The following is a 25,353-nucleotide window of genomic DNA, read 5'->3' as shown; positions in this document are numbered from 1 at the left end:
TGTCTGCTCTCTAGCTCTCCTGTGTCTCTTGCCGAGCCCCCTGATCTCACCGAGTTATCTCAAGTTCCCACAGAGTACTGGGATCTCAAGGAGGTATTCAGCAAGAGCAGGGCCGCCGTTCTTCCTCTGCACCAGGCCTATGACTGTGCCATTGACTTGCTCCCTGGGACTACCCCTCCTTGTGGCAGACTGTTTTCCCTCTCTCAGCCAGAACGCAAGGCCATGGAGGAATACCTCAAAGACGCCCTGGTCTCTGGGTTCACTCGACCCTCCACCTCACCTGCTGGTGCTGGCTTCTTCTTTGTCGGCAAGAAGGATGGGGGCCTCTGACCATGTATTGACTACAGGGGCCTGAACAAGATCACTGTGCGCAACCGATATCCCCTTCCGCTGAAGTCCACTGCTTTCGACCTGCTCCAAGGCGCCACCGTCTTCACCAAGTTGGACCTACGGAACGCATACCACCTCATCTGTATCCGACAGGGAGACGAGTGGAAGACTGCTTTTAACACCCCGTCTGGGCACTACGAATACCAGGTGATGCCCTTAGGACTCACCAACGCACCAGCTGTTTTTCAGGCCCTAATCAACGATGTCTTAAGGGACATGATTAACCTGTACGTTTTTGTCTACCTCGACGACATCCTTATCTTTTCCAAGACTGTGCAGGAGCACCGCCACCATGTCCACCAGGTTCTCCAGAGGCTGCTACAGAACAATCTGTTCGCCAAGGCCCAGAAATGCGAATTTCATGTTCCCGAGGTCTCCTTTCTGGGATTTATTGTACAGACAGGCCAACTCCAAATGGACCCTGCTAAGACCCTGGCCGTCCGGGACTGGCCTACTCCCAAGTCCGTTAAGGAGGTTCAGCGGTTCTTAGGATTCGCTAACTTCTACCGCAAGTTCATCAGGAACTTCAGTTCTGTAGCAGCACCCATGTCAGACCTCACCAAAGGGACAGGTGGATCTTATGGCTGGTCTCCTCAGGCGGAAAAGGCGTTCAAAGACCTCAAGGACCGCTTCTGCACGGCACCCATTCTGGTCCTCCCGGACACCTCCCAACCATTCATCGTGGAGGTGGACGCCTCAGACAGTGGTGTCGGCGCGGTGCTCTCTCAATGTTCGGAAGGAAAGCTGCACCCCTGCGCTTACTTCTCCCACCGCCTGAGTCCTGCGGAGTCCCGGTACGATGTGGGGGATCGAGAACTGCTAGCGGTCAAACTGGCCCTTGAGGAGTGGAGGCATTGGCTGGAGGGAGCGCAACATCCATTCCTGGTTTGGACTGACCACAAGAACCTGGAGTACCTCCAGCAAGCCAAGAGACTGAACCCTCGACAGGCTAGGTGGGCCCTGTTTTTCAGTCGGTTTGACTTCACCCTTTCGTACCGCCCCGGCTCCAAGAACACCAAACCTGACGCACTGTCCAGGCTGTTCTCTGCCACTAACAGGAAGAATGAAGTCGGGCCTATTATCCCTGTGTCCCGGATTGTGGCCCCTGTCCGCTGGGGTATTGAGGAGGCTGTCCGACGAGCCCAACGCCAGGACCCCGGTCCTGGGACGGGGCCACTAGGCCTCTTGTACGTCCCACATCAAGCCCGGGCCAAGGTTCTCCAGTGGGATCATTCTTCCCCTCTCACCGCCCACCCGGGAGCTCGGAGGACCCTGGACTTCCTGAAAAGACGCTTCTGGTGGCCTTACATGGAGAAGGAAGTAAGGTCATTTGTCCTGTCCTGTGAGGTTTGCACCAGAACCAAGAACCCACGACAGCGTCCCCAGGGTCTCCTGCATCCTCTGACCATTCCCCGGCATCCCTGGTCCCACGTGGCAGTCGACTTCATCACGGGTCTCCCTGAGTCACAAGGTAACACGGTCATTTTGGTCATAGTTGACAGATTCTCCAAGGCCTGCCGCTTCATACCACTGTGCAAACTCCCCTCTGCTCTTGAAACAGCGAAACTTATGTTTAATCATGTCTTCCGAGTCTTTGGTCTTCTACAGGACATCGTCTCAGACCGAGGGCCCCAGTTCTCCCGAGTGTGGCACGGGTTCTGCAAGGTCATCGGAGCCACTGCCAGCCTCTCCTCTGGGTTTCACCCACAGTCCAATGGTCAGACGGAAAGGCTCAACCAGGACCTGGAAACCACCCTGCGAGGCCTGGCTATGGATAACCCGACATCGTGGAGCACCTGGCTGCCATGGGCGGAGTACACCCACAACACCCTGCAGTTATCGGCCACCAAGCTGTCGCCATTCCAGTGCCAATTCGGGTTCCAGCCACCTCTGTTCCCGGACCAGGAGGAGGACGCGGGGGTGCCCTCGGTCAACCAATATGTGAGACGGTGTCGCAAGACCTGGAGCAAGGTCAGGAAGACCCTCATACAGACATCCAGAACCAACCAGACTCAGGCCAACCACCATAGAAGACCTGTACACGCTTTCCGCCCTGGGCAGCGGGTTTGGCTGTCCACTAAGGACCTTCCGCTGCGGGTGGAGAACCGCAAGCTTGCTCCTCGCTACATTGGCCCCTTCAAGGTGGTGCGCAGGGTCAACCCTGTCTCCTACCGGCTCCAGTTGCCCCGGACTCTGAGGATCAACCCCACTTTCCATGTTTCCCTGTTGCGGCCCGTACTGACGTCTACGTATGCCCCTGCCCCTAGGAACCCCCCACCCCCCCGCATCTTCCAGGGGCAGACTGTGTTCACTGTGCATCGCCTGCTTGACTCCCGCCGGGTCCGCGGCGGGTTGCAATATCTGGTGGACTGGGAGGGCTATGGTCCTGAGGAGCGCTGCTGGGTTCCTGCTCGGGATGTCCTAGATAAAGAACTGTGTCGGGACTTCCATTCGGCCCATCCGGATCGCCCTGGGAACGTCAGGAGACGTTCCTGGGGGGGGGGGGGGTCCTGTTAGGACTAGGACTGTTTTGGCCTCTAGAGGCCGCTGTTATTTCCTTTTCGTGTCATGTTTATTTTGGCCTCTAGAGGCCGCCACTGTTCCTGTGTTTTGTGTTTGTGTTAATTGCCTGTTTAGTCCTGATTATCTTCACCTGTGTTCAATTTAGTTTGTGTATTTATACCCCCTGAGTTCAGTCCTCTTGTCACGGAGTCTTTGTGCTGTTATGTTTATCTCCAGTTTCCTCTGTACCGTGTTCTTTATTTTGCATTTTGCTTTTCTTTTGGACCTAGTAGTTACTGTGGTTTTTGGATCTTCTGAGCTTTGGTATTTTTGCCTTTTCTTTTCTGTTTTTTGGCTTTTGTTTTGTACTTTTGGATTTTTTATTTTTTCCCTTATATCTTCTGAGCGTTTTTGTATTTTTACTTTTTGGATATTTTTTGTACATATTGTAAATAAACCTTTTTGATACTTTTTCTACTTCCGCCTCATGCCTCTGCATTTGAGTCATCCCCCTGGTGGCCTAGTGGGGGTTTGCTGGATAATCACACCAATGAACCAGGTTCGGATCCCAGCAAAACCCTAACAGAATGTGAGTATGAATGGTTGTTTGTCTCTATGTGTCAGCCTTGCGATGACCTGGCGGCTTGTCCAGGGTGTACCCTGCCTCTCACCCATAGTCAGCTAGGATAGGCTCCAGCTTGCCCCACGACCCTGGACAGGATAAGTGGTTACGGATAATATATATATATATATATATATATATATATATATATATATATATATATATATATATATTACTCTATTGCAGTGAGTGGCAAGAAGAGGGACTGAGAGAAAACTGAGGTATGTGCACGCATTTTGTTTGTGCAACAAAGAAATTAAAACACTGAAAACCGAAAGTGCTGTATTAAACACACACCCCTTTGAGTTTGTTTGCCTGCCTCCCACCTCTTCATTTCCCCATGAACCCCCACATTCCACAGAATAATATGTTTAGTTTTAAATCAAATACAAAATCTGCATACACAGCTTTGAAAAGGAATAAGATATTAACAGTCGCTTTCCAGATATCTACTTTCATGTCAGGGTCCAGGCACTTATGGATGCAAGCACAGGGGAAAGCGGGTGCATCACAAACTGGTAACCAAATCCAGTACAGCAATCTGAAGATGTAGTCAGGGACAGGCAAGGGTCGGTCAATTCACAAACAGAATATCAGAGGGCAGGCGAGTAATCGTAGTCAGAAATAAAAGTAAACATAGTCAAAAGCACTACAAGTCAGGCAGAAAGTCAGAAAGCTCGGTATGATCAGGTATGGGGACACAGAACAATACTTCGTGGTGAGTGTTTGTGAATGCTGGGCTTTAGGGTGCATCAGTTGCCCCCTAAAAATGAAAAGTTCCTCCGATCATGATGCATTTTTGTTTTTATGTTCCTTTTGGTAAGAAAACACACTGGGTGAAATATTTTGACAAAATTCAAAAGTTTAATGGTGGCACCAGGAGCTCAAATTTATGGAAAAAGCTGCTATTTTATGACTTTTATGACAATTTCGATCACTTTTCATGAAACATTATGGCACCTTATAGAGTATACCAAATATCTTAGATACACATTTTTAGTACATATTCTAAATATATTATCAAGCACAGTTTGAGTTTTAGCTGTTCATTGAATCATTGTTCAACTACTTTTGAACAATACAAATGTATTATGAATCACATTAATGCTTCTCAATCCCTTGCAAAGGTTCTTAACATGATCTCTGGGTCACAAGAAATCAATAAATGGAGTCCAACATTGTGATTCAAACCTTACGCGAAAGCATAAAATAAGCATTTTTTGGCAAAAAATGAACCTCATGGTGCCACCATTAGACTTTTGAATATGGTCAAAAAATTTTACAGGATGTCTTTATTGGTGAAAAGGAACACCCAAACAAAAATGCATCAGATTTTATGAAAGTGAGGGCAACTGATGCACCCTACTGGGCTTATATAGGGAAGTAATTATGGGGAAATGGGAAACAGGTGTACTTCCTAGAATTCCAGAGATGAGGGGCGCTGTGGTGCTTGGGAAGTGTAGTCTGGAGTGGCCATGTTTGGAGGCTACTCTGAACTCAGGTTTTCAGTGCTATTACTGACATTTAGTTATTTTTCATGTTGAATGATAAAATAGTTATCTTAGTGCTTCTTGGTGCTAGAGAGAATCCATGGACACCAGAAATGATAATCAGATGACAATGCGATTGTGATGTAATTTATATTACTATAAATTCCTAGAGCCACTTTTCGTCTTTTAGATGGCATCACCAGGCTCAGAGCTCAGATGTAAAATAAAAATTAAAAAAAAAGCAAGACACCAAAATATCTGTGTGTGTATTGGGTACCTGTACAATGGAAGAAATCAGTATGGGGAGCATGGCCAGAGGGGAACGCAGTAAGTTGAAGAGAGAGATGGCTGTAAAAGCTTTCTGTGCATTTAAGATATTATCTGGACTGACAGACACAAAAACTGCAAAGGTCACCAGTGACACCTGCAAAACACACATTTCACAGCAACTCAAGCAATCAGAGTCATATACGTTTCCTTTGAATTTGTCAGTGGGATCTTTAGGTAATTCAGTACTATTCGACTATTATGAGCGCTGACACTATTATGGACGCTTGAATCATGTGAAAAAATCAGTACATTCCATGGAAATTGTTGATTGTTTTTCAACATATTTGAACAAACAAATATTTCACCCTCTTTAATACAGTGACTGCAGATAAATAAAGGTGACATACCTGAACAAAACCACAAGGAAAATTAGATTTTCAATCATTTATTCAACAAAATTATCAATAATTGCAATATTCATCTGTGGAGAAAGTACAATGGTGCTTGAAAGTTTGTGAACCCTTTAGAATTTTCTATATTTCTGCATAAATATGACCTAAACCATCATCAGATTTTCACACAAGTCCTAAAAGTAGATAAAGGGAACCCAGTTAAACAAATGAGGCAAAATATTAGACTTGGTTATTTATTTATTGAGGAAAATGATCCAATATTACATATCTGTGAGTGGCAAAAGTATGTGAACCTTTGCTTTCAGTATCTGGTGTGACCCCCTTGTGCAGCAATAACTGCAACTAAACGTTTCCGGTAACTGTTGATCAGTCCTGCACACCAGCTTGGAGGAATTTAAGCCCATTCCTCTGTGCAGAACAGCTTCAGCTCTGGGATGTTGGTGGGTTTCCTCACATGAACTGCTTGCTTCAGGTCCTTCCACAACATTTTGATTGGATTAAGGTCAGGACTTTGACTTGGCCATTCCAAAACATTAACTTTATTCTTCTTTAAACATTCTTTGGTAGAACGACTTGTGTGCTTAGGGTCGTTGTCTTGCTGCATGACCCACCTTCCCTTGAGATTCAGTTCATGGACAGATGTCCCGACATTTTCCTTCAGAATTTGCTAGTATAATTCAGAATTTGTTGTGACCCAGATGGACCCCTCCAGTTTGCATATCGCAAAGGCAGAGGTATTGATGATGCAAAAATCTTCATCACAGACACCACACATACACCTGGAATTCCCAAACACTTCATCCAGACTTTTGTTTGCTGACTTCTCCTCTGCATTTAACACCCTGCAGCCTCACATTCTCACAGAGAAACTCACTGCTCATTTTGGACTAAATGACCAGCTAATCCTATGGATACGTAATAGACTTTCTCACCAACAGGTCACAGAGAGTGCTGGTCAATAACACCTTCTCAGACCTCCTTCACATCTCCACCAGCTCCCCACAGGGATGCGTCCTCTCACCTCTGCTCATCATCCTGTACACTGACAACTGCAGGTCCACTCTGTCAAACTGTCACCTGGTTAAATATGCAGATGAGACAGTGCTCTTGTCTCTGTTCTCTGGCCCCTCACTGCACCACAGCTCAGCTCTGCAGGACTTTATGGAGTGGTGTGACAACTCCTGCCTGGAACTGAACTCCAGCAAGACTAAATACATGGTGGTGATATTTAATAACAAGCAGCGTGCTGCTGCAGTCATCAGCACCATTTATGGGAAGCCAGTGGAGATCATGGAAGAGTACAAGTACCTGGGCACAATCATAGACAATCAACTCAAATTTGCCTCCAACACAGAGGAGATCCTTAGGAAGTGCCATCAGCGACAGTACCTTCTGAGGAAGCTTACATCCTTTGGGGTCAGCAAGGATATTCTTACTACTTTCTACTACTCCTTCACTGAGAGTATAATGACATTTTCCATAACCTGCTGGTTCCACTCCCTTAGCCTCCAGAACAAAAACCACCTGCAAAGCACAGTCAAGGTGTGCTCTAAAATTATTGGACTCCCTCTTAGGTCACTCTCAACTCTCTGTGAGCAACAGACAGTAAACTCAGCAGGCAGGATTCTTCAGGACCCTTCACATGTCCTGGTCCTTGCATTTGAGTGGCTCCCCTCTGGACACCAGCTCCATTGCCCGAGCTGCTGAACACAGAGGAAAAGAGCGACCTTTGTCCCCAGAGCTGTTCAGCTCCTCAACTCTGTCATCCTTGTCCCTTAATTCACGCCACCAGCCCCTTCCCCCCATGCACTCTAAACCTGTCTGGTGCACTAACCACCCCCTCTGTACACATACCACTTTATATATAGACTCTGCTGCTATTGATCCTTCTACCTCATAAGCAAATTGCACCACACTGTATTTTTGTATATACTGTTTTTTTAATTTTTTTTTTAAATTATCATATTTATACCTATTGTACTACTGTAAAGTTATTTATCCACATATTGCCACCTTGCACACTGTCATAATTTTTATGTTTCATGTTTGTTTTGTTTTTTATTTATGTGTTTAACTGTACTTCTCTGCGTGCCTTTTAAATTGCCCCTAGGGGACAAATAAAGTGTTTTGAATTGAATTTGAACTGAATTGAATTTGCTGGGGTGACCAGTCTTGGACAAATTGGCAGTTGTTTGAAATCTATGCCACTTGTAGATGATTTTCTTTACAGTGGAATAATATATTTCTAATAATTTATATCCCTTGCCAGACTCATAGGCAATAAAAACTTTTTTTCTGATGGCCTTGGAGAGCTCTTTAGATCCTGGCATGATGATGCCACACACTTCGATAGCAAAGAGAACACCAGATTCTAGATGTCAGGTTTAAATAAGACAGGTTCCACTTGATGGGCGGCATGGTGGTGTAGTGGTTAGCACTGTCGCCTCACAGCAAGAAGGTTCTGGGTTCAAGTCCAGTGTCCAATAAGGGTCTTTCTGTGTGGAGTTTGCATGTTCTCCCCGTGTCTGCATGGGTTTCCTCCTAGTGCTCCGATTTCCCCCACAGTCCAAAGACATGCAGGTTAGGCTAATTGGTGGCTCTAAATTGACCGTGAGTGTGAATGGTTGTTTGTCTCTATGTGTCAGCCCTGTGATGACCTGGTGACTTGTCCAAGGTGTACCCTGTCTCTTGCCCATGGTCAGCTGGGATGGGCTCCAGCTTGCCCGCGACCTTGCACAGGATAAGCAGTTACAGATAATGGATGGATGGGTGGAAGGTTCCACCTGCACCTCCACCTGCAGGAGGTTCTAATCAATGGCACCTAATCTAGAACACTTGATCATTTACATTTTTAAAATAACAAATCAGTATTCAACACCAATCAATCATTAACCCTTTGGGGTCGAGAGCTTCAATTGTCACCTTACTCAGTCACACTGGAGTCAGAGCACTGAGTGCCCACTTATACATTCATAAAAGACTGTTCACATGGTAATGGCATGATGATCACTTTCACTCTTTTGGTTTCGATTGGTTTCTTTTTCGCGGTGGGAATGCCCACCGTAAAAAGGATAAAATCTGTCAGCCATAGTTTAGGCTATTTGGAGGTAAAACTTGTTGAGAGATGGCACCCTGATTTTATGTGCTTCAGATGATTCAGGACAGCAATTCAATCCATGATTCATTTCATGATCCAGAACAGCGATTTAATTTCAGGACAGCGAATCAATTCAATCTTGAGAACTGTGACACTGATGATGAGCAGTGCCTTTTTTTTTACTTCGACTCAAAACAGCCGAAGATCAACTCGAAAAAGTGTATTCGAATACACTCAAATCTTCTATTTATTATGAGCAGATCAGTTGATGTGTGTGTGCTGTTGTGCATGCACAGGAAAAATGACTGAGCAAGTTTTCCAGAGTTAAAAGTATTTTCCTCAAAAATAGTTAGTTTTGCTCTATTTTGAGTTTAGAGAGGAAAATTTGGAGTTGGAGTGGGAGCAAAATGACAGAGTAATTGTGTAACAGAGTAGGTTGTGGCTCTGAACTGAGTAAAATAGTACAAGAGTTAATTTCAAGACACACTGAATAGAGTCAAATACCAAAATAAAGTCAAGTATGAGATAAATGAAGATGTTGTAAAAAGCAGTTTTAGAACTGTGTTGGAATGTGTGGAAAAACATGACCTTACCCATTGTGATGAACCATTTTGATCACTTGACCTGATGGGATTAAGAGTTGGGAGTGGGAGGGGTTTTCACTTTTCTCATTGAATGGAATGAAAATTTTTACTCTTCTCATTGAATACCCCTCCCACTGCTAACCCTTTATGTCAAAACAATCAGACATAGGTTATGATGGTCAGTAGGGTGCATCAGTTGCCCCCTAAAAATGAAAAGTTCCTCCGATCATGATGCATTTTTGTTTTTATGTTCCTTTTGGTAAGAAAACACACCGGGTGAAATATTTTGACAAAATTCAAAAGTTTAATGGTGGCACCAGGAGCTCAAAGTTATGGAAAAAGCTGCTATTTTATGACTTTTATGACAAAATTTTGATCACTTTTCATGAAACATTATGGCACCTTATAGAGTATACCAAATATCTTAGATACACATTTTTAGTACATATTCTAAATATATTATCAAGCACAGTTTGAGTTTTAGCTGTTCATTGAATCATTGTTCAACTACTTTTGAACAATACAAATGTATTATGAATCACATTAATGCTTCTCAATCCCTTGCAGAGGTTCTTAACATGATCTCTGGGTCACAAGAAATCAATAAATGGAGTCCAACATTGTGATTCAAACCTCACGCGAAAACATAAAATAAGCATTTTTTGGCAAAAACTGAACCTCATGGTGCCACCATTAGACTTTTGAATATGGTCAAAAAAATTTTACAGGATGTCTTTATTGGTGAAAAGGAACACCCAAACAAAAATGCATCAGATTTTATGAAAGTGAGGGCAACTGATGCACCCTAATGGTCAGTTAATTATCCAAATCAATGGAGCAGATTTAAGTTTTTGTGCTTGATACATTCCTAAGATTGAACAGAATCACCTCAAGTGACCAAAACGGTTCATCACAATGGGTAAGGTCATGTTTTTTCACACATTCCAACACAGTTCTAAAATTGCTTTTTACAACATCTTCATTTAGCTGTTATTTTTTAAAAGTACAATCATGACAAACATACTCCATAGATATTATTGTAGCTGAACTTGTGCTGAATACAAAAAAAGTCATATGACTTTGAAAATACTGCTTAGATTTGTTGAAATTGACAACAAAATCAGAGCATGCCAAAATCATTAGACTGCCAGAAAATACCCTCAGAACCCAGAGGGTTAAAATGATTATTTAAAATAAATATAATTAAAAACTATACCAAGAATAATAATGGCCTTTTCCTTTCTTGCAATATCATTCATTAAGAGACTGCCTACTTGCAATAAGAGCAAAGAATATATTCATGTGCACTATAAGCAGATGAGAAATGTGAATCCTGTTTGAATTCCATGGCACCCACCAGAGCTGGAGCACAGGACAAGATGAAGGTGGAGACAGATGACAGGTAGATAAACTTCCTCATCACCTTCAACTCCTTCTCTCTAACATCCTGAACCTGAGCCTGGAAAGAGTGCTCCCAAGCATAAAGCTTAAGAATCTGAAAAACAATTGAGGGATTTATAAAGTTAAAGTCAAGGACAAAGGAAAGAAACTCAAAAATTCTCCAGGCATTGGCACAGTTGCAGGTGGGTCCAACAGAAAAGCAGCCCTCAGCTTGACATTTCAACCACCATTGTTGCTTCACACCCTTTTAATTAACATATTCATAATGCAGTCATCTTGTAAACAACCTGACACAATATGACCAAATTTCTGAACTGAAACCATGGCCACTGTTATGGTTCAGGGATTTGTTATTGTGTATTAACTTGAAGGTTCTGAAATACCAAGCTTCCTCTCCAGGACTGTATAATTAGCAGCTGATTCTGTGTGGTGTAAAAGAAACTGCCTACCTTGATGCCGTTCAAGATTTCAGTCATTATTTTCAGGCGTTTATCTTTAAACTTCATGTTTTCCATCTGAAAATGAAAAATCAAAAAATGATATTGTGAGTGAAAAAAGGAAGCAATGGATCTTTTATCAAGCTGGAAGCTGTCTAAGGGATGGCACCATGGTGCAGTGGTTACCACTGTCACCTCACAGCAAGCAGGCTCTGGCATCAAACCTGTGGGTCGACTGGGGCCTTTCTGTGTGGCATTTGAACACTCACTGGCCACTTTAATAGGAACTTGCTCTTGATTCTAAGATTCCTGTTCTTGGCTGGCAGGAGTGGAACCCAATGTGGTCTTCTGCTGTTGCATGCTGAGATGCTTTTCTGGTCACCATGGTTGTAAAGAGTTGCTATGAGTTACTATAGCCTTCCTGGCAGCTCAAACCAATCTGGCTATTTTCCTCTGACCTCTCTTATCAACAAGGCATTTTCAACCCACAGAACTGTTGCTCACGCAATGTTTTTTGTTTTTCTGACCATTCCGTCTGTGTAAACTCTAGAGACTGTTGTGTGTGAAAACCCCAGGAGATCAGCAGTTTCTGAAATACTCAAACCACTCCATCTGGTACCAACACCCATGCCACAGTGAAAGTCACACTTTGAAATCACAATGTTTCCCATTCTGATGTTTGAAGTGAGCATTAACTGAAGCTCTTGATTTGTATCTGCATGATTTTATGCATTGTGCTGTTGTCAAGGGATTGGCTGATTAGAGAACTGCATAAAACAGCAGGTGGATGGGTGCTCCTAATAAAGTGGCCAGTAAATGCATGCTGTCCTTGTGCCTGCATGAGTTTCTGCCCAGAGTCCAAAGATATGCGGATTAGGCAACTATAAATTGCCCATAGGTTGTTTGTGTGTTAGCCCTACGATGGACTGGTGATATGTCCAGGGTGTTGTCCACCTCTTACCCAATGTCAGAAGGGCTCACCCATGACCCACAATCAATAAGCAGTATGCAAACTTAATGAATAAATGAAACTATCTAGGAAGGAGCAGACAATAGAGAGCATCCTGCTGTCTAACTGTCTGGTAAGGGAATGACATAGACAATACAGTGGACAAAACTGAAGATGATCATCACTGTCTCTTTAGCCACCATTGATTTCTATTACAAACACCACCAGATCCACAATGCGAAGATATGAAGTTTATCTTTGAGTGGTGAACGTGTTCACAAGTGAGCGAATCGAACAAGTGAAAATATCTTCAACACGAGAAGATAAACTTCATATATTTGCGCAACTGTGTAAGATTCTTTATATTATATGGACACATCCACAAAAAAATATGCAAATTAATCAAAAGAATTTTAATTTTGAACCAGTATGCCATTTTGACAATGTATGTCGAGTCAGCAGGAAAACACTGGAAGTAACATTATCGGAGTGAAATATCATGAATTATTATACACACAGGACACTTTTTAGATGGAATAAAAACATGGATTCTATTCCCTTCTAGCAGGTTTCATTCATTTGGTTTGATAGCATGCAATATTGTTTGCATATCGCTTATCCTACGTGTATTACGTCACTCTACCCAATGGAGAGTGTTGAATACGGTTTACGGTATCGCATGGTTGTCAAGACAACATGACATCACACTACGGAGATGTAAAAGTTCTGTGCTAGCGAGCAACTGTGACAATTTGTAAACAAATATGGCCACCAGGTTTGCTTCGTTAAATACGGAAGATTTTTGAGAGAATTTGGAAAGAGTCGGACATTGCGTTGAACACACGTTGAACATCCGAAAGGAACATCTGAAAGGAATTTGTATGTATAATAATAATAATAATATTGGCTGGCTTTTTTTCATGGTATATCAGATATATTCCATTCAGCTAGCATGATATTGAATGAGTTGAAGACAACTCATATCTTCAAAGATCTTCAATCTTTAACTTCATATCTTCAAGCCAATGTGTGATTCTTTTTATTATATAGACACATTCACAAACAAAAAGTCCCCAAATTTATCAAAACAATTCATTGATTTCCTCACAAGTGACAGAGATTCATGTCACAGTTTTGGTTCTCCATATCCCGGATGTAGCTCGTATGAAAAACTCCAGTGGTGTTTTGCCCAGTAAAACACTCGTGTCCATATAATATAAGGAGTTATAGTTAAATCCCTAACACTTTATAACACAAGCATTTCATTTCAGGCTAACACGTTATGAAGGCTGTGCGTATAATGACCTATGCATTCATAACCTATGAACAGAATGCAGTATAAGCTAGAAGTGTTTATAATACATTCGATCGCCAAAACAGTTCTTGTGATGCAGCATACAAAGGTGCTGAGTGTTATGTGTCATGAACACTGCTTATAATATATAAGGCTCACAATTCATGTAATGTAATGCATTTTCATATATATTTATAACAATGTGTGGAATACCTTATGAATACTTCATAACATAAGAATATGCTCATAGTTCATCATAATTGTGACTTTCATAGAAAGTTACTGATTTGATCATATCAGGATGCATAACACCTTGTGTGTTCATAAGATCATTTTAAGACACTGATATTATAATGCACTATATGGCAGGTTCTGCATTATTACCTGTACGGTAATATGGACACTATTGCTAAGTGTACATCGTGTCTTATTGTTGCCTGATATTATGAAGTCATATCCATATGCTTAGTAAGGTGTGATGTAAGTCGGTATGAGTATAACTACTTATCAGAAATGATAGATTTATAACTGTATGGCATTATGGATGCACATGATAAATGCATTTATAATTCATTCAACATGAACGTTTCATAGGAAGTGCCATAGCACCAAGAAAATTAACAGTTTGTAGTGCATTTTCATGACATTCAGTGCAGCAATTTCAGACTAAGAATGAGGAAAATGGTAATTGTAAAATGAAGCACCTGGAAAGACTTGGCTTTGGTGGCCAGTAACCCATTAATGGGAACCATAAGCAACATCACCAAGAGACCAGCAAGAGCAGAAGGCCCCAATTCAATCCAAAGAAATACGATGGATACACAAATCTGGAATGGACACGACCACAACAGGTGGATAAAGTTGGTGATGTCATTGAAGTGCTGAGCATCGGCTGAAATCAGATTGACTGTTTCCCCTACAGTGGACTCCTTCCTTGCATTATTAGACATGACCAGTGCCTGAAAGAGACAGCAAGAGCTGTAAAACCTCATAACCAATGCCAGAATAATCCAGTGGCTGATAACCTACAAGTTAAAGGTAGACATGGGATTGGTTCAAAAATAATTTTGACTGAGAGTCATACAGGTTACATATGGTATATAATGTACAGTGGTGCTTGAAAGTTTGTGAACCCTTTAAAATTTTCTATATTTCTGCATAAATATGACCTAAAACATCATCAGATTTTCACACAAGTCCTAAAAGTAGATAAAGAGAACCCAGTTAAACAAATGAGACAAAAATATTATACTTGGTCATTTATTTATTGAGGAAAATGATCCAATATTACATATCTGTGAGTGGCAAAAGTATGTGAACCTTTGCTTTCAGTATCTGGTGTGACCCCCTTGTGCAACAATAACTGCAACTAAAGGTTTCCAGTAACTGCTGATGAGTCCTGTACACCAGCTTGGAGGAATTTTAGCCCATTCCTCCGTACAGAACAGCTTCAACTCTGGGATGTTGGTGGGTTTCCTCACATGAACTGCTCGCTTCAGGTCCTTCCACAACATTTCCATTGGATTAAGGTCAGGACTTTGACTTGGCCATTCCAAAACATTAACTTTATTCTTCTTTAACAATTCTTTGGTAGAACGACTTTTGTGCTTTGGGTCGTTATCTTGCTGCATGACCCACCTTGTCTTGAGATTCAGTTCATGGACAGATGTCCTGACATTTTGCTTTAGAATTTGCTGGTATAATTCAGAATTCATTGTTCCATCAATGATGGCAAGCCATCCTGGCCCAGATGCAGCAAAACAGGCCCAAACCATGATACAACTACCACCATGTTTCACAGATGGGATAAGGTTCTTATGCTGGAATGCAGTGTTTTCCTTTCTCTAAACATAACGCTTCTCATTTAAACCAAAAAGTTCTATTTTGGTCTCATCCATCCACAAAACATTTTTCTAATAGCCTTCTGGCTTGTCCACGGGATCTTTAACAAACTGCAGATGAGTAGCAATGTTCTTTGTGGAGAGCAGTGGCTTTCTCCTTGCAACCCTGCCATGCACACCATTGTTGTTCAGTGTTCTCCTGATGGTGGACTCATGAACATTAAGATTAGCCAATGTGAGAGATGCCTTCAGTTGCTTAGAAGTTACCCTGGGATCCTTTGTGACCTCGCCGACAATTACACACCTTGCTCTTGGAGTGATCTTTGTTGGTCGACCACTCCTGGGGAGGGTAACAATGGTTTTGAATTTCCTCCATTTGTACACAATCTGTCTGACTGTGGATTGGTGGAGTCCAAACTCTTTACAGATGGTTTTCTAACCTTTTCCAGCCTGATGAGCATCAACAACGCTTTTTCTGAGGTCCTCAGAAATCTCCTTTGTTTGTGCCATGACACACTTCCACAAACATGTGTTGTGAAGATCAGACTTTGATCGATCCCTGTTCTTTAAATAAAACAGGGTGCCCACTCACACCTGATTGTCATCCCATTGATTGAAAACACCTGACTCTAATTTCATCTTCAAGTTAACTGCTAATCCTAGAGATTCACATACTTTTGCCACTCACAGATATGTAATATTGGATCATTTTCCTCAATAAATAAATGAGCAAGTATAATATTTGTCTCATTTGTTTAACTGGGTTTTTTTATCTACTTTTAGGACTTGTGTGAAAATCTGATGATGTTTGTCATATTTATGCAGAAATATAGAAAATTCCAAAGGGTTAATAAACTTTAAAGCACCACTGTAGATTACTAGCTATTAATCTTAAAATTTCTCAAATTAGAAGGTGTGTCCAAACTTTTGACTAGCCCTGTATACTATATATTACTGGTATTATATATAATGAATTCATAAATAAATGAGCTATTATAGAAATTGATGTTCTTAAACAAGCAAGCATGCAAACAAACAACCTGAATAAATAGTGCATGTTTAATTTAAGTGGAACATAATTTTTCCATAATAATTTAGTTTTATCATAATGGACTTTAATTTAATGCCAGAAAGACTGGTTTTGCTTCTTAATCTACACATTCATTTGATAATTTTCTTGCCTGGGATGGAGTCCACCAGGGGGCGAGGTATTTTTTCGGTGGGGTTTCTGTTTGTTTCTTTGTTGTTGTTGTTTTTGTTAGCAACATTACCAGAAAATGGTTGGATCAATCTTCATGAAACTTTCAGGATAGATGGGCATTGGTCTCAAATAGAACCTCCAACACTTTGAGGGTCATCTGGTCGAGGTCAAGGTCACCAAAAAGGTGAAAATATTTTTTTTTGCAACATCTTTCTTCATATTCATCATATTTACTTCAAACCAATTCCAAAATGTTCATCTTTCAATTCTGCTTCCATTGATATGCTACATGATGGGGTATCTCATAGTTTTTTTTAGCAGTTGAAGTCAAATGTCAGGGGGGTCAAGGTCATTACTAAAATTTGCATATTTTCTATTGTAACTTGAAAACGATAGAGAGATGTTGACCATTATCAACATATAGAAAGTCATATATGGGCTTTCATTTGGCACCATGACCTTTGACCTTGTTTGTTTGTATGCCGGTCTGTTAACAATCTAGCATCTCGATGGTTGCACCGATTGACTTCAAATTTTCAGGGTAGGTGGGCAATGGTCCCTAGATTACCTGATTAAATTTTGGGGGTAATCAGGTCAAGGGCACCAGAAAGGTCAACCTTTCAGTCAAAATAACATTTTCCATTATAAGTTAAAAACAGTTGCTGATAGACAGATGTTTACTATTATGAGCATATAGGAACTTCCATATGGTTTTTCATTTGGCACCATGACCTTTGACCTTGCATGATTTTGAAATGTCACACTCAAGGTCATGGATTAACCTATAACTATAAACTGACAGCTGATGATTGAGAAATATTACCATTATCAACATATATGTATAAAATAAGTGCTGCCGGACGAGGTTTGTTTTGCCTGGTAACACTTGTTCCCTTTTTATTTGCATTTCTGGAAAACAAGGTGCTCGGGGAGGAAAAAAAAAAAACCCTACCAAAGCACACAGTGTAAAAAAACCCACATTCCTGAAGTTCAACTAAAATGACGTTTCAAATTTTTTTTCGTACCTTCTTATACACCATTGCCATGATAGCTGTGCGTCCTTGGATACCCAGAGCAAAACAGCGTGCAAAATACTGTTGGAGGAACAAGGACTGAAAAATTGCTACAAGCAAGAGCAGTACAGCATAAACATAACCCCACCATGTATAAATGGATTTGTCCTGAGTGAAGGATATCATGGCCCTGTGACAAAAAAATAATAAATAATAATAATAATAATAATAATAATAATAATAATTTCATGGGAAATCACCAGAACATCAAAACCAAGCTAAAAACATTGGCAAGCTATCATAAAAATTGAACACTCACTCTACATGCAAGTGGCATTTTAATAAAGCTTTATAAAACATAACCTAAAAGCAAAACAATCTTTTTGAAACTTTAGATGTATGGAAACCATTTAGAAAATCAGTGGACTCACTTGAGCAGCTGTGGACTCACAAATGAAAGAAGGTCTTGTAACAGTTTGAAGATAGCAGACTCGATAAGTACCCATTTAAAGGTTTTCATAATAGTGGGCACCAGCCAGGACTCAGGATAATTTGAAGCACTGTCCTTTTTGTTGTTCTTTTCTGCTTCTCCTCTTCCTTCCTAATCGCAAAAATAAAAGCAAAGGTCAAATGAAGATGATCTCTCTGACTGTAAACTGCTGAAAAGAGCAAATATGACAGGTTAATTTTGCCATGCAAGCAATTACTGTATACTTATATTAAACATTGTGAATTGTGCTCAGTGTCACACTGTGGGCATGTTTTTTTTTTTTGTTTTTTTTTTTTTAAATCATAATATGAACAATTGTTTCCCGGCAAAAGAAACCTTGCCCGGCAGCACTTATATGCTCCTAATAGTAAACATCTGTCTATCGCCAACCGTTTTTGAGTTATAATGGATGTTATTTTGACTGATGACCTTGACACCCCGACCTTTAACCCCCAACCACTATGGAGACTGTCCAAGCTATCCCATCATGCTGCATAGAGTTGAAAGCAGAATTGGAAGGTGCACATTTTGGTGTTGGTTTGAAGTCAAAATGATGAATTTGAAGAAAGTTATTGCAAAAAAAAAAACGATTTTGACCTTACCGGTGACTTTGACCCAGTTACCCCCAAAATTTCATCAGGTTATCTATGGACCATTGCCCACCTACCCTGAAAATTTGAAGTCAATCGGTGCAACCATCTAGACACTAGATTGTTAACAGGCAGGCAGACAGACACAAACACACAAACAAACAAACAAACTGATTACAATGCCTTGCCCCACTGACTCGTAAATATGGAGGTATTTTGTGGGCTTAGATTGAAAAAACAGGTTGTCAGTGGATTAGACTGCACCAGAGAATAGTGCTACTGCACATCATTTACACCTCACCTGGTGCAAATGAATACCTGTCATGGGTCCCGCATTCCCCAAGTTTCAATCTCTGAATAATATGACCCAAAATTCTATATTCTGGCAACATAATATACCACTTCTTTTTCATTATTATTACCAACATTATGTGAGAGTTCCTTTACCATAATGAAGATATCCTGAATGACTTCCTTGGCCAGGTCATTCTGCTCACGATCAGGCTTCATTGTTGATTTTTTCTTCTTGCTCTGTTTCTTCTGTAGTCTTTGCTGAGCTTTCCTTAGCTCTTCTTTCATGATCTCCTCAAACTTCTGGCTGATGTAGCTTGTGGTTTTCTTCTCGTTCAACTCGCACATGTCCTCCTGCACCAGTGGTCTTTTGTAGCTATTGATGACCATCCTTCAATGGAAAGATAATTAGTATTCTGTCATGATATATATGTTTCAGCAGGGTGGGCATTATTATGCAAAACATCCATGCATCCATAACTATTTATCCTGTGCAGGGTCACGGGCAGGCTGGAGCCTATCCCAGCTGACTATGGGCAAGAGGCAGGGTACACCCTGGATAAGTCATCAGATCATCACAGGGCTGACGCATAGAGACAAACAACCATTCACATTCACACCTACAGTCAATTTAGAGCCAACAATTAGCCTAACATGCATGTCTTTGGACTGTGGGGGAAACCGGAGCACCCAGAGGAAACCCACTCAGACATGGGGAGAACATGCAAACTCCACACAGAAAGGCCCCTGTCGGCCACTGGGCTTGAACCCAGAACATTCTTGCTGTGAGGTGACAGTGCTAACCACTACACCACCATGCCACCCTTTTGCAAAATATGTATAAGACATTATGTGATAGCTTGTATAATTTCATTGCTAGTGACTAGGGCTGTCATGTCCAAGACAGGACTAGCTGAGACTGGGTGAAGACCAGGTCATAAGTCAAGATCAAATGAATCTGAGGCAGAATTTGAAACAAGAAATCATCAAATACTTTTCAAGCCTTTACTTGAAAATTGGCTTTATTTATATTACATCACAGGCATTTAGCAGACGCTCTTATCCAGAGCAACATACAACATACCCAGAGCACCAGCTGGGGGTTAGGTGCCTTGCTCAACAGCACTTCAGCCATTTCTGCTGATCCAGGGAACCAAACCAGTGACCTTATGGTCCCAAAGCTGCTTCTCGACCCTTTAAGCCATGGCTACCCCTATTTGTGTCTTGCACCAATGATTGGGCTGTTTTCTAGAACAAATAATTTATTGCATGTGAAAAGAAAAGACATGATTATTCTAAGCCAAGACCATGTTTACAGAGACCAATGCCTAAGACAGAGACAAGTCCAAGCAAAATGGCAATAAATCCAGGATAAGTCCAAGGCAATCCAGAAAACGTCTCCCATCCAGACTACAGTCGGACAACTGAACATTAAAATAAGCTTAAATTATTGCTCCTGTGAAAACCTACTTTTTCTGCTGTGAACAGTAAATTTATTAGATATTTCTATAATATCAAAAGCATACAGTGTGTAGCGGAAGAAGAATTTTATTCATCACACTTACACTTGAGGGCGGCACGGTGGTGTAGTGGTTAGCGCTGTCGCCTCACAGCAAGAAGGTCCGGGTTCGAGCCCCGTGGCCGGCGAGGGCCTTTCTGTGCGGAGTTTGCATGTTCTCCCCGTGTCCACGTGGGTTTCCTCCGGGTGCTCCGGTTTCCCCCACAGTCCAAAGACATGCAGGTTAGGTTCACTGGTGACTCTAAATTGACCGTAGGTGTGAATGTGAGTGTGAATGGTTGTCTGTGTCTATATGTCAGCCCTGTGATGACCTGGCGACTTGTCCAGGGTGTACCCCGTCTTTTGCCCGTAGTCAGCTGGGATAAGCTCCAGCTTCCCTGTGACCCTGTAGAACAGGATAAAGCAGCTAGAGATAATGAGAGATGAGATGAGACGTACACTTGAGAAATTCCTCTCTGCATTTAACCCACCTGAAGCAGTGAACACACACAAGAAATGAGCAATGAGCGCACATACATACCCAGAGCAGTGGGCAGCCATGCTAACAGCACCCAGGGAGCAGTTGGGAGTTAGGTGCCTCGCTCAAGGGCACCTCAGCCTAAGGCCGCCCCATGTTAACCTAACCGCATGTCTGAACTGCGGGGGAAACCCGAGCACCTGGAGGAAACCCATGCAGACATGGCGAGAACATGCAAACTCCTCTAGGCTCGAACCCAGAACCTTTTTGCTATGAGGCGACGGTGCTAACCACTACACCACCATGCCACCCACACCATCGCTGTTTTGTCAATCCAGAAGTTACTTATCACTTATTACAAATGCAATCATGAAGCTTCAAGAACAAGCAGTCTTTGGACTGATTCTGAAGTTCAGTACAATGATTAGCTCCCAAAATGACAAGGATTACATTATTAGATGACACTGTTCTTTTAATTCAGAAAAAATCTTATTTTAATACAGTACTAATTGAATTACTCTCTCCATCCTTGTAGAGGCTTAATCCCTCCCTCCCCCACCAATTTTTTGTGATTGAAGATTGAATTGATTCGCTGTCCTGAAATTAAATCGCTGTTCTGGATCATGAAATGAATCATGGATTGAATTGCTGTCCTGAATCATCTGAAGCACATAAAATCAGGGTGCCATCTCTCAACAAGTTTTACCTCCAAATAGCCTAAACTATGGCTGACAGATTTTATCCTTTTTACGGTGGGCATTCCCACCGCGAAAAAGAAACCAATCGAAACCAAAAGAGTGAAAGTGATCATCATGCCATTACCATGTGAACAGTCTTTTATGAATGTATAAGTGGGCACTCAGTGCTCTGACTCCAGTGTGACTGAGGAAGGTGACAATTGAAGCTCTCGACCCCAAAGGGTTAATGATTGATTGGTGTTGAATACTGATTTGTTATTTTAAAAATGTAAATGATCAAGTGTTCTAGATTAGGTGCCATTGATTAGAACCTCCTGCAGGTGGAGGTGCAGGTGGAACCTTCCATCTATCCATCCATTATCTGTAACCGCTTATCCTGTGCAAGGTCGCGGGCAAGCTGGAGCCCATCCCAGCTGACCATGGGCAAGAGACAAGTCACCAGGTCATCACAGGGCTGACACAGAGACAAACAACCATTCACACTCACGGTCAATTTAGAGCCACCAATTAGCCTAATCTGCATGTCTTTGGACTGTGGGGGAAATCGGAGCACTAGGAGGAAACCCACGCAGACACGGGGAGAACATGCAAACTCCACACAGAAAGGCCCTTATTGGACACTGGACTTGAACCCAGAACCTTCTTGCTATGAGGCGACGGTGCTAACCACTACACCACCATGCCACCCACACCATCGCTGTTTTGTCAATCCAGAAGTTACTTATCACTTATTACAAATGCAATCATGAAGCTTCAAGAACAAGCAGTCTTTGGACTGATTCTGAAGTTCAGTACAATGATTAGCTCCCAAAATGACAAGGATTACATTATTAGATGACACTGTTCTTTTAATTCAGAAAAAATATCTTATTTTAATACAGTACTAATTGAATTACTCTCTCCATCCTTGTAGAGGCTTAATCCCTCCCTCCCCCACCAATTTTTCCCTAATTTAGTTGTGGCCAGTTCCCATCCTCCAGATCGAGTTCCTCTATTACACAATAGCTACTGACCATGGAGGACGAAGCTCATCACGTCCTTCCTCTGAGGCACCTGATGCCAGCTGACTGCATCTTTTCAAATTGCTGCTTATACAACATTAGGGGATGGAGTAAGACACACACAGGAAAGTGCTCTCCACCCACTTCTGTATGCATGATCTTATAGATGCCCATACAGCTAGTGTCGCTGTAATTGACAGGGGAGCAGTGTTTCCCACAGACCAGGTAGCAATTTGTGGTGCTCCACTGTGCCGATGAGGGAATCGTGCACGGTGGTGTCATGGCAGTCGGTGAAGTCGGTCATTGGGGTGTATGCAAAGTGTTTACAGTGGGCGGTGTTCAAACACAGTATTTTTCTTCAGAGTCACCTGCTGGGACTATTTTAAAGCTACAAGAAGCATTTGAGATTATTCAGTTCAATCTAAATTCTTTTAAGTTCTTTAAGAGAAGACAGCTAAAACAATTTTTACCAGAACCCTGCCTGGTTTCATTCCTCGACCCAACTTTACATTACAGGGCAGGCCATTAGTTTGCTGGGCTTGATGTTGGTGGAAAACATGTCTTTTAAATTTATGAAAATTACTCACCAAAATTGTAGTTAAACTTTAGTTTTTTGCCTTTTTGGTGGCAATCTTTCAATCATTCTTTAGTTTACATTCAAGGAATAAATTTCCAAAAACAAGCTGGAGGTTTTTATTTTAAATATTGAACTCAACACTTACCTCAACCAATACTAAAATGAAATAAATAGTATAACGTAACAAAATAATAAAGTAAAATATCATAATTAGATGTAAGAAACCACTTAAGGTAACACCAAGGCAACTAACAATAATGAAAAAGCATTACCCTAATTGGTGCAAAGCCTGCATGCCCTATCAGAACATTTAATTCTGCATGGCTTCCTGAAAAAAAAACTCAAGTGCCCTATCGTAAGGGAAGTCATTGGGTTCGGGACCATTTATGGAGATTTGTAAGCAGGCTGCCAGGTGTTCCCCTTGGAGCCTATTCCTGAGGTCTGTTTTAATCTATGGATAAAGTACATTTTCTTCATCAAAGCACTAAATTTCCATTGCATCAAAAAAATAAAGGAATACTGAATTTCTATGTGCTTACCCTATTCATAGCTGAGAAATCCAGTGCAGTGATGGTTTAGCTATTTCACCAATAAAGCTAATAAAGATGTTTCTTAAAATATTCAGATTTTATGCTTCAGATAGCATCAACTAGGCATCCCTGCTAGTATAACATTTTATTTAGGCTAGTGTGAAATCCTTATTTATTGTGAATGTCAAGCCATTATTAATAAACTTGCATGAATGCTGAAGCGGGATAAACGGGATAATGCAATAAGGCCGGTTCCTCGCGTCAAGCTGCTACTGTATGCATCAAAATTGGTTTACAGCCTGACTCAGGGATGTCCGTTTCCTGTAAGCCAAGAAGGCTATGATAAAGCTCATCACGAGCACGACGTAGGCTACCTTTTAAAATAAGGGGTCGGAAGGCGAATCGGGAAGGCTGCGTTATTCAGGGATGAGAATGAAAAATATGAAAGTCTGAAAAAAGCCGGGGGGTTGGGGGCTGCAGGCACCCAGTGGGGCCCAGGGGCAGAGAGCTAATGATTTTTGGCTTTTTTTTTTTTTACCCCAAAACCATTAATTTTATCAGCAAAAAGTTGCAATGTATCTGGAAATAAATTCTCCTTCTTGGTGGACTACCAGGTGAAAATGATTAATATGGTACAAGAGACTTGTTTTTAATCAATTCACATTTGATGATTTCAAAAAATCAATGCACCTTTTAATATAAACGAGCTCTACAGTATTATATTTCTGCATTTTTGCTATTCATGTCTTTGAATACTCTAATCCTTTAAAATGAAGTGCAAACCAGAAAAAAGTTCTATCATATAATTCTCTTAAGCTTTCTTCTGATGTTATCATGGTCGCAGGAGGTCTTGCATATTAAGCAGGCAACATCACTTATCACTTCCCTTTCAACTGTTGTGTGTACTAACTAGGTTTTATCTGGACAGGATGTTGTGTAATGTAATACATATACCATATGGTCAACTTGAAGATCAAGATGGTGATTTTGAATTAAAGAACAGGCATGTACAATGCGCATTACATATTGGAATTTTTTTTTAAAATCAAAAACTATAAGTTCATCTCAGCCTAAAGTTTGGGCAGACGCTCCCGCGCGGCACATGCCAACAAGTCCGTCCCCCTATGAAATGAGCAATAAGTAGGAGAGTTATACACGGTATCATACCTAAAATTTTATCAGAAATATAGATATGATACTATGATTCTCCCCAACATGCTACATTAGATAAGCTAACCCCATTTATGAAAAGATACACATATATGACGTGTATTTGATATATGTGATATGATGTATATTCATACATTGTTACTTTACGGAAATCTTCAATAAGTTTGGTCTTTTCATGCCAGCCTGTTGTAGACCTAAATATAATGCACATGAAATGACGCTCCTCACCTCAACATGTTCTTTACAATCATTTAAGCCACCATGGGCAATGCTGAAATCACTGCTGCAAACAGTACATCGCGCGAAACTGTCATTATTGTTGACCCTTATTAGACAGGGAGATTCCTTTGTGCAATCTGAGCTGAAGTGGGTTTTGTATTTTGGGGCGCGCGCTCTCCCTGCCATGCCGATCCTGTAGGCTGCACTGACTCAACTGAAAACTTCGGTCCTCGAGAAAAGAGAAGCCCGCCCACACTGAAAGATGATTGGCTTGTTTTGCTGAGTAACCCAATCAGGATGCTCTTTG

General features: G+C 41.5%; 1 protein-coding gene across 1 annotated transcript in view; it reads right to left on the bottom strand.

The window, feature by feature from the left end:
* LOC132882560 (ATP-binding cassette sub-family C member 2-like) overlaps positions 1-25,353 on the bottom strand; it is a 144,311-nt gene that overhangs the window by 102,321 nt on the left and 16,637 nt on the right. Inside the window, exons 7-13 of the mRNA XM_060915654.1 lie at positions 19,007-19,266; positions 17,936-18,095; positions 17,517-17,694; positions 14,154-14,408; positions 11,219-11,284; positions 10,726-10,863; positions 5,282-5,428 (exon numbers count right to left, since the gene is read on the bottom strand). Of these exons, the coding sequence (XP_060771637.1) occupies positions 5,282-5,428; positions 10,726-10,863; positions 11,219-11,284; positions 14,154-14,408; positions 17,517-17,694; positions 17,936-18,095; positions 19,007-19,266 (1,204 nt within the window). The remainder of the gene's footprint in view (positions 1-5,281; positions 5,429-10,725; positions 10,864-11,218; positions 11,285-14,153; positions 14,409-17,516; positions 17,695-17,935; positions 18,096-19,006; positions 19,267-25,353) is intronic.

Source organism: Neoarius graeffei, chromosome 3, assembly GCF_027579695.1.
Source record: "Neoarius graeffei isolate fNeoGra1 chromosome 3, fNeoGra1.pri, whole genome shotgun sequence".
Taxonomy (NCBI): domain Eukaryota; kingdom Metazoa; phylum Chordata; class Actinopteri; order Siluriformes; family Ariidae; genus Neoarius; species Neoarius graeffei.
Note: the sequence above shows the minus strand (reverse complement) of the source record. Positions and strands in the feature narration are given on the sequence as shown.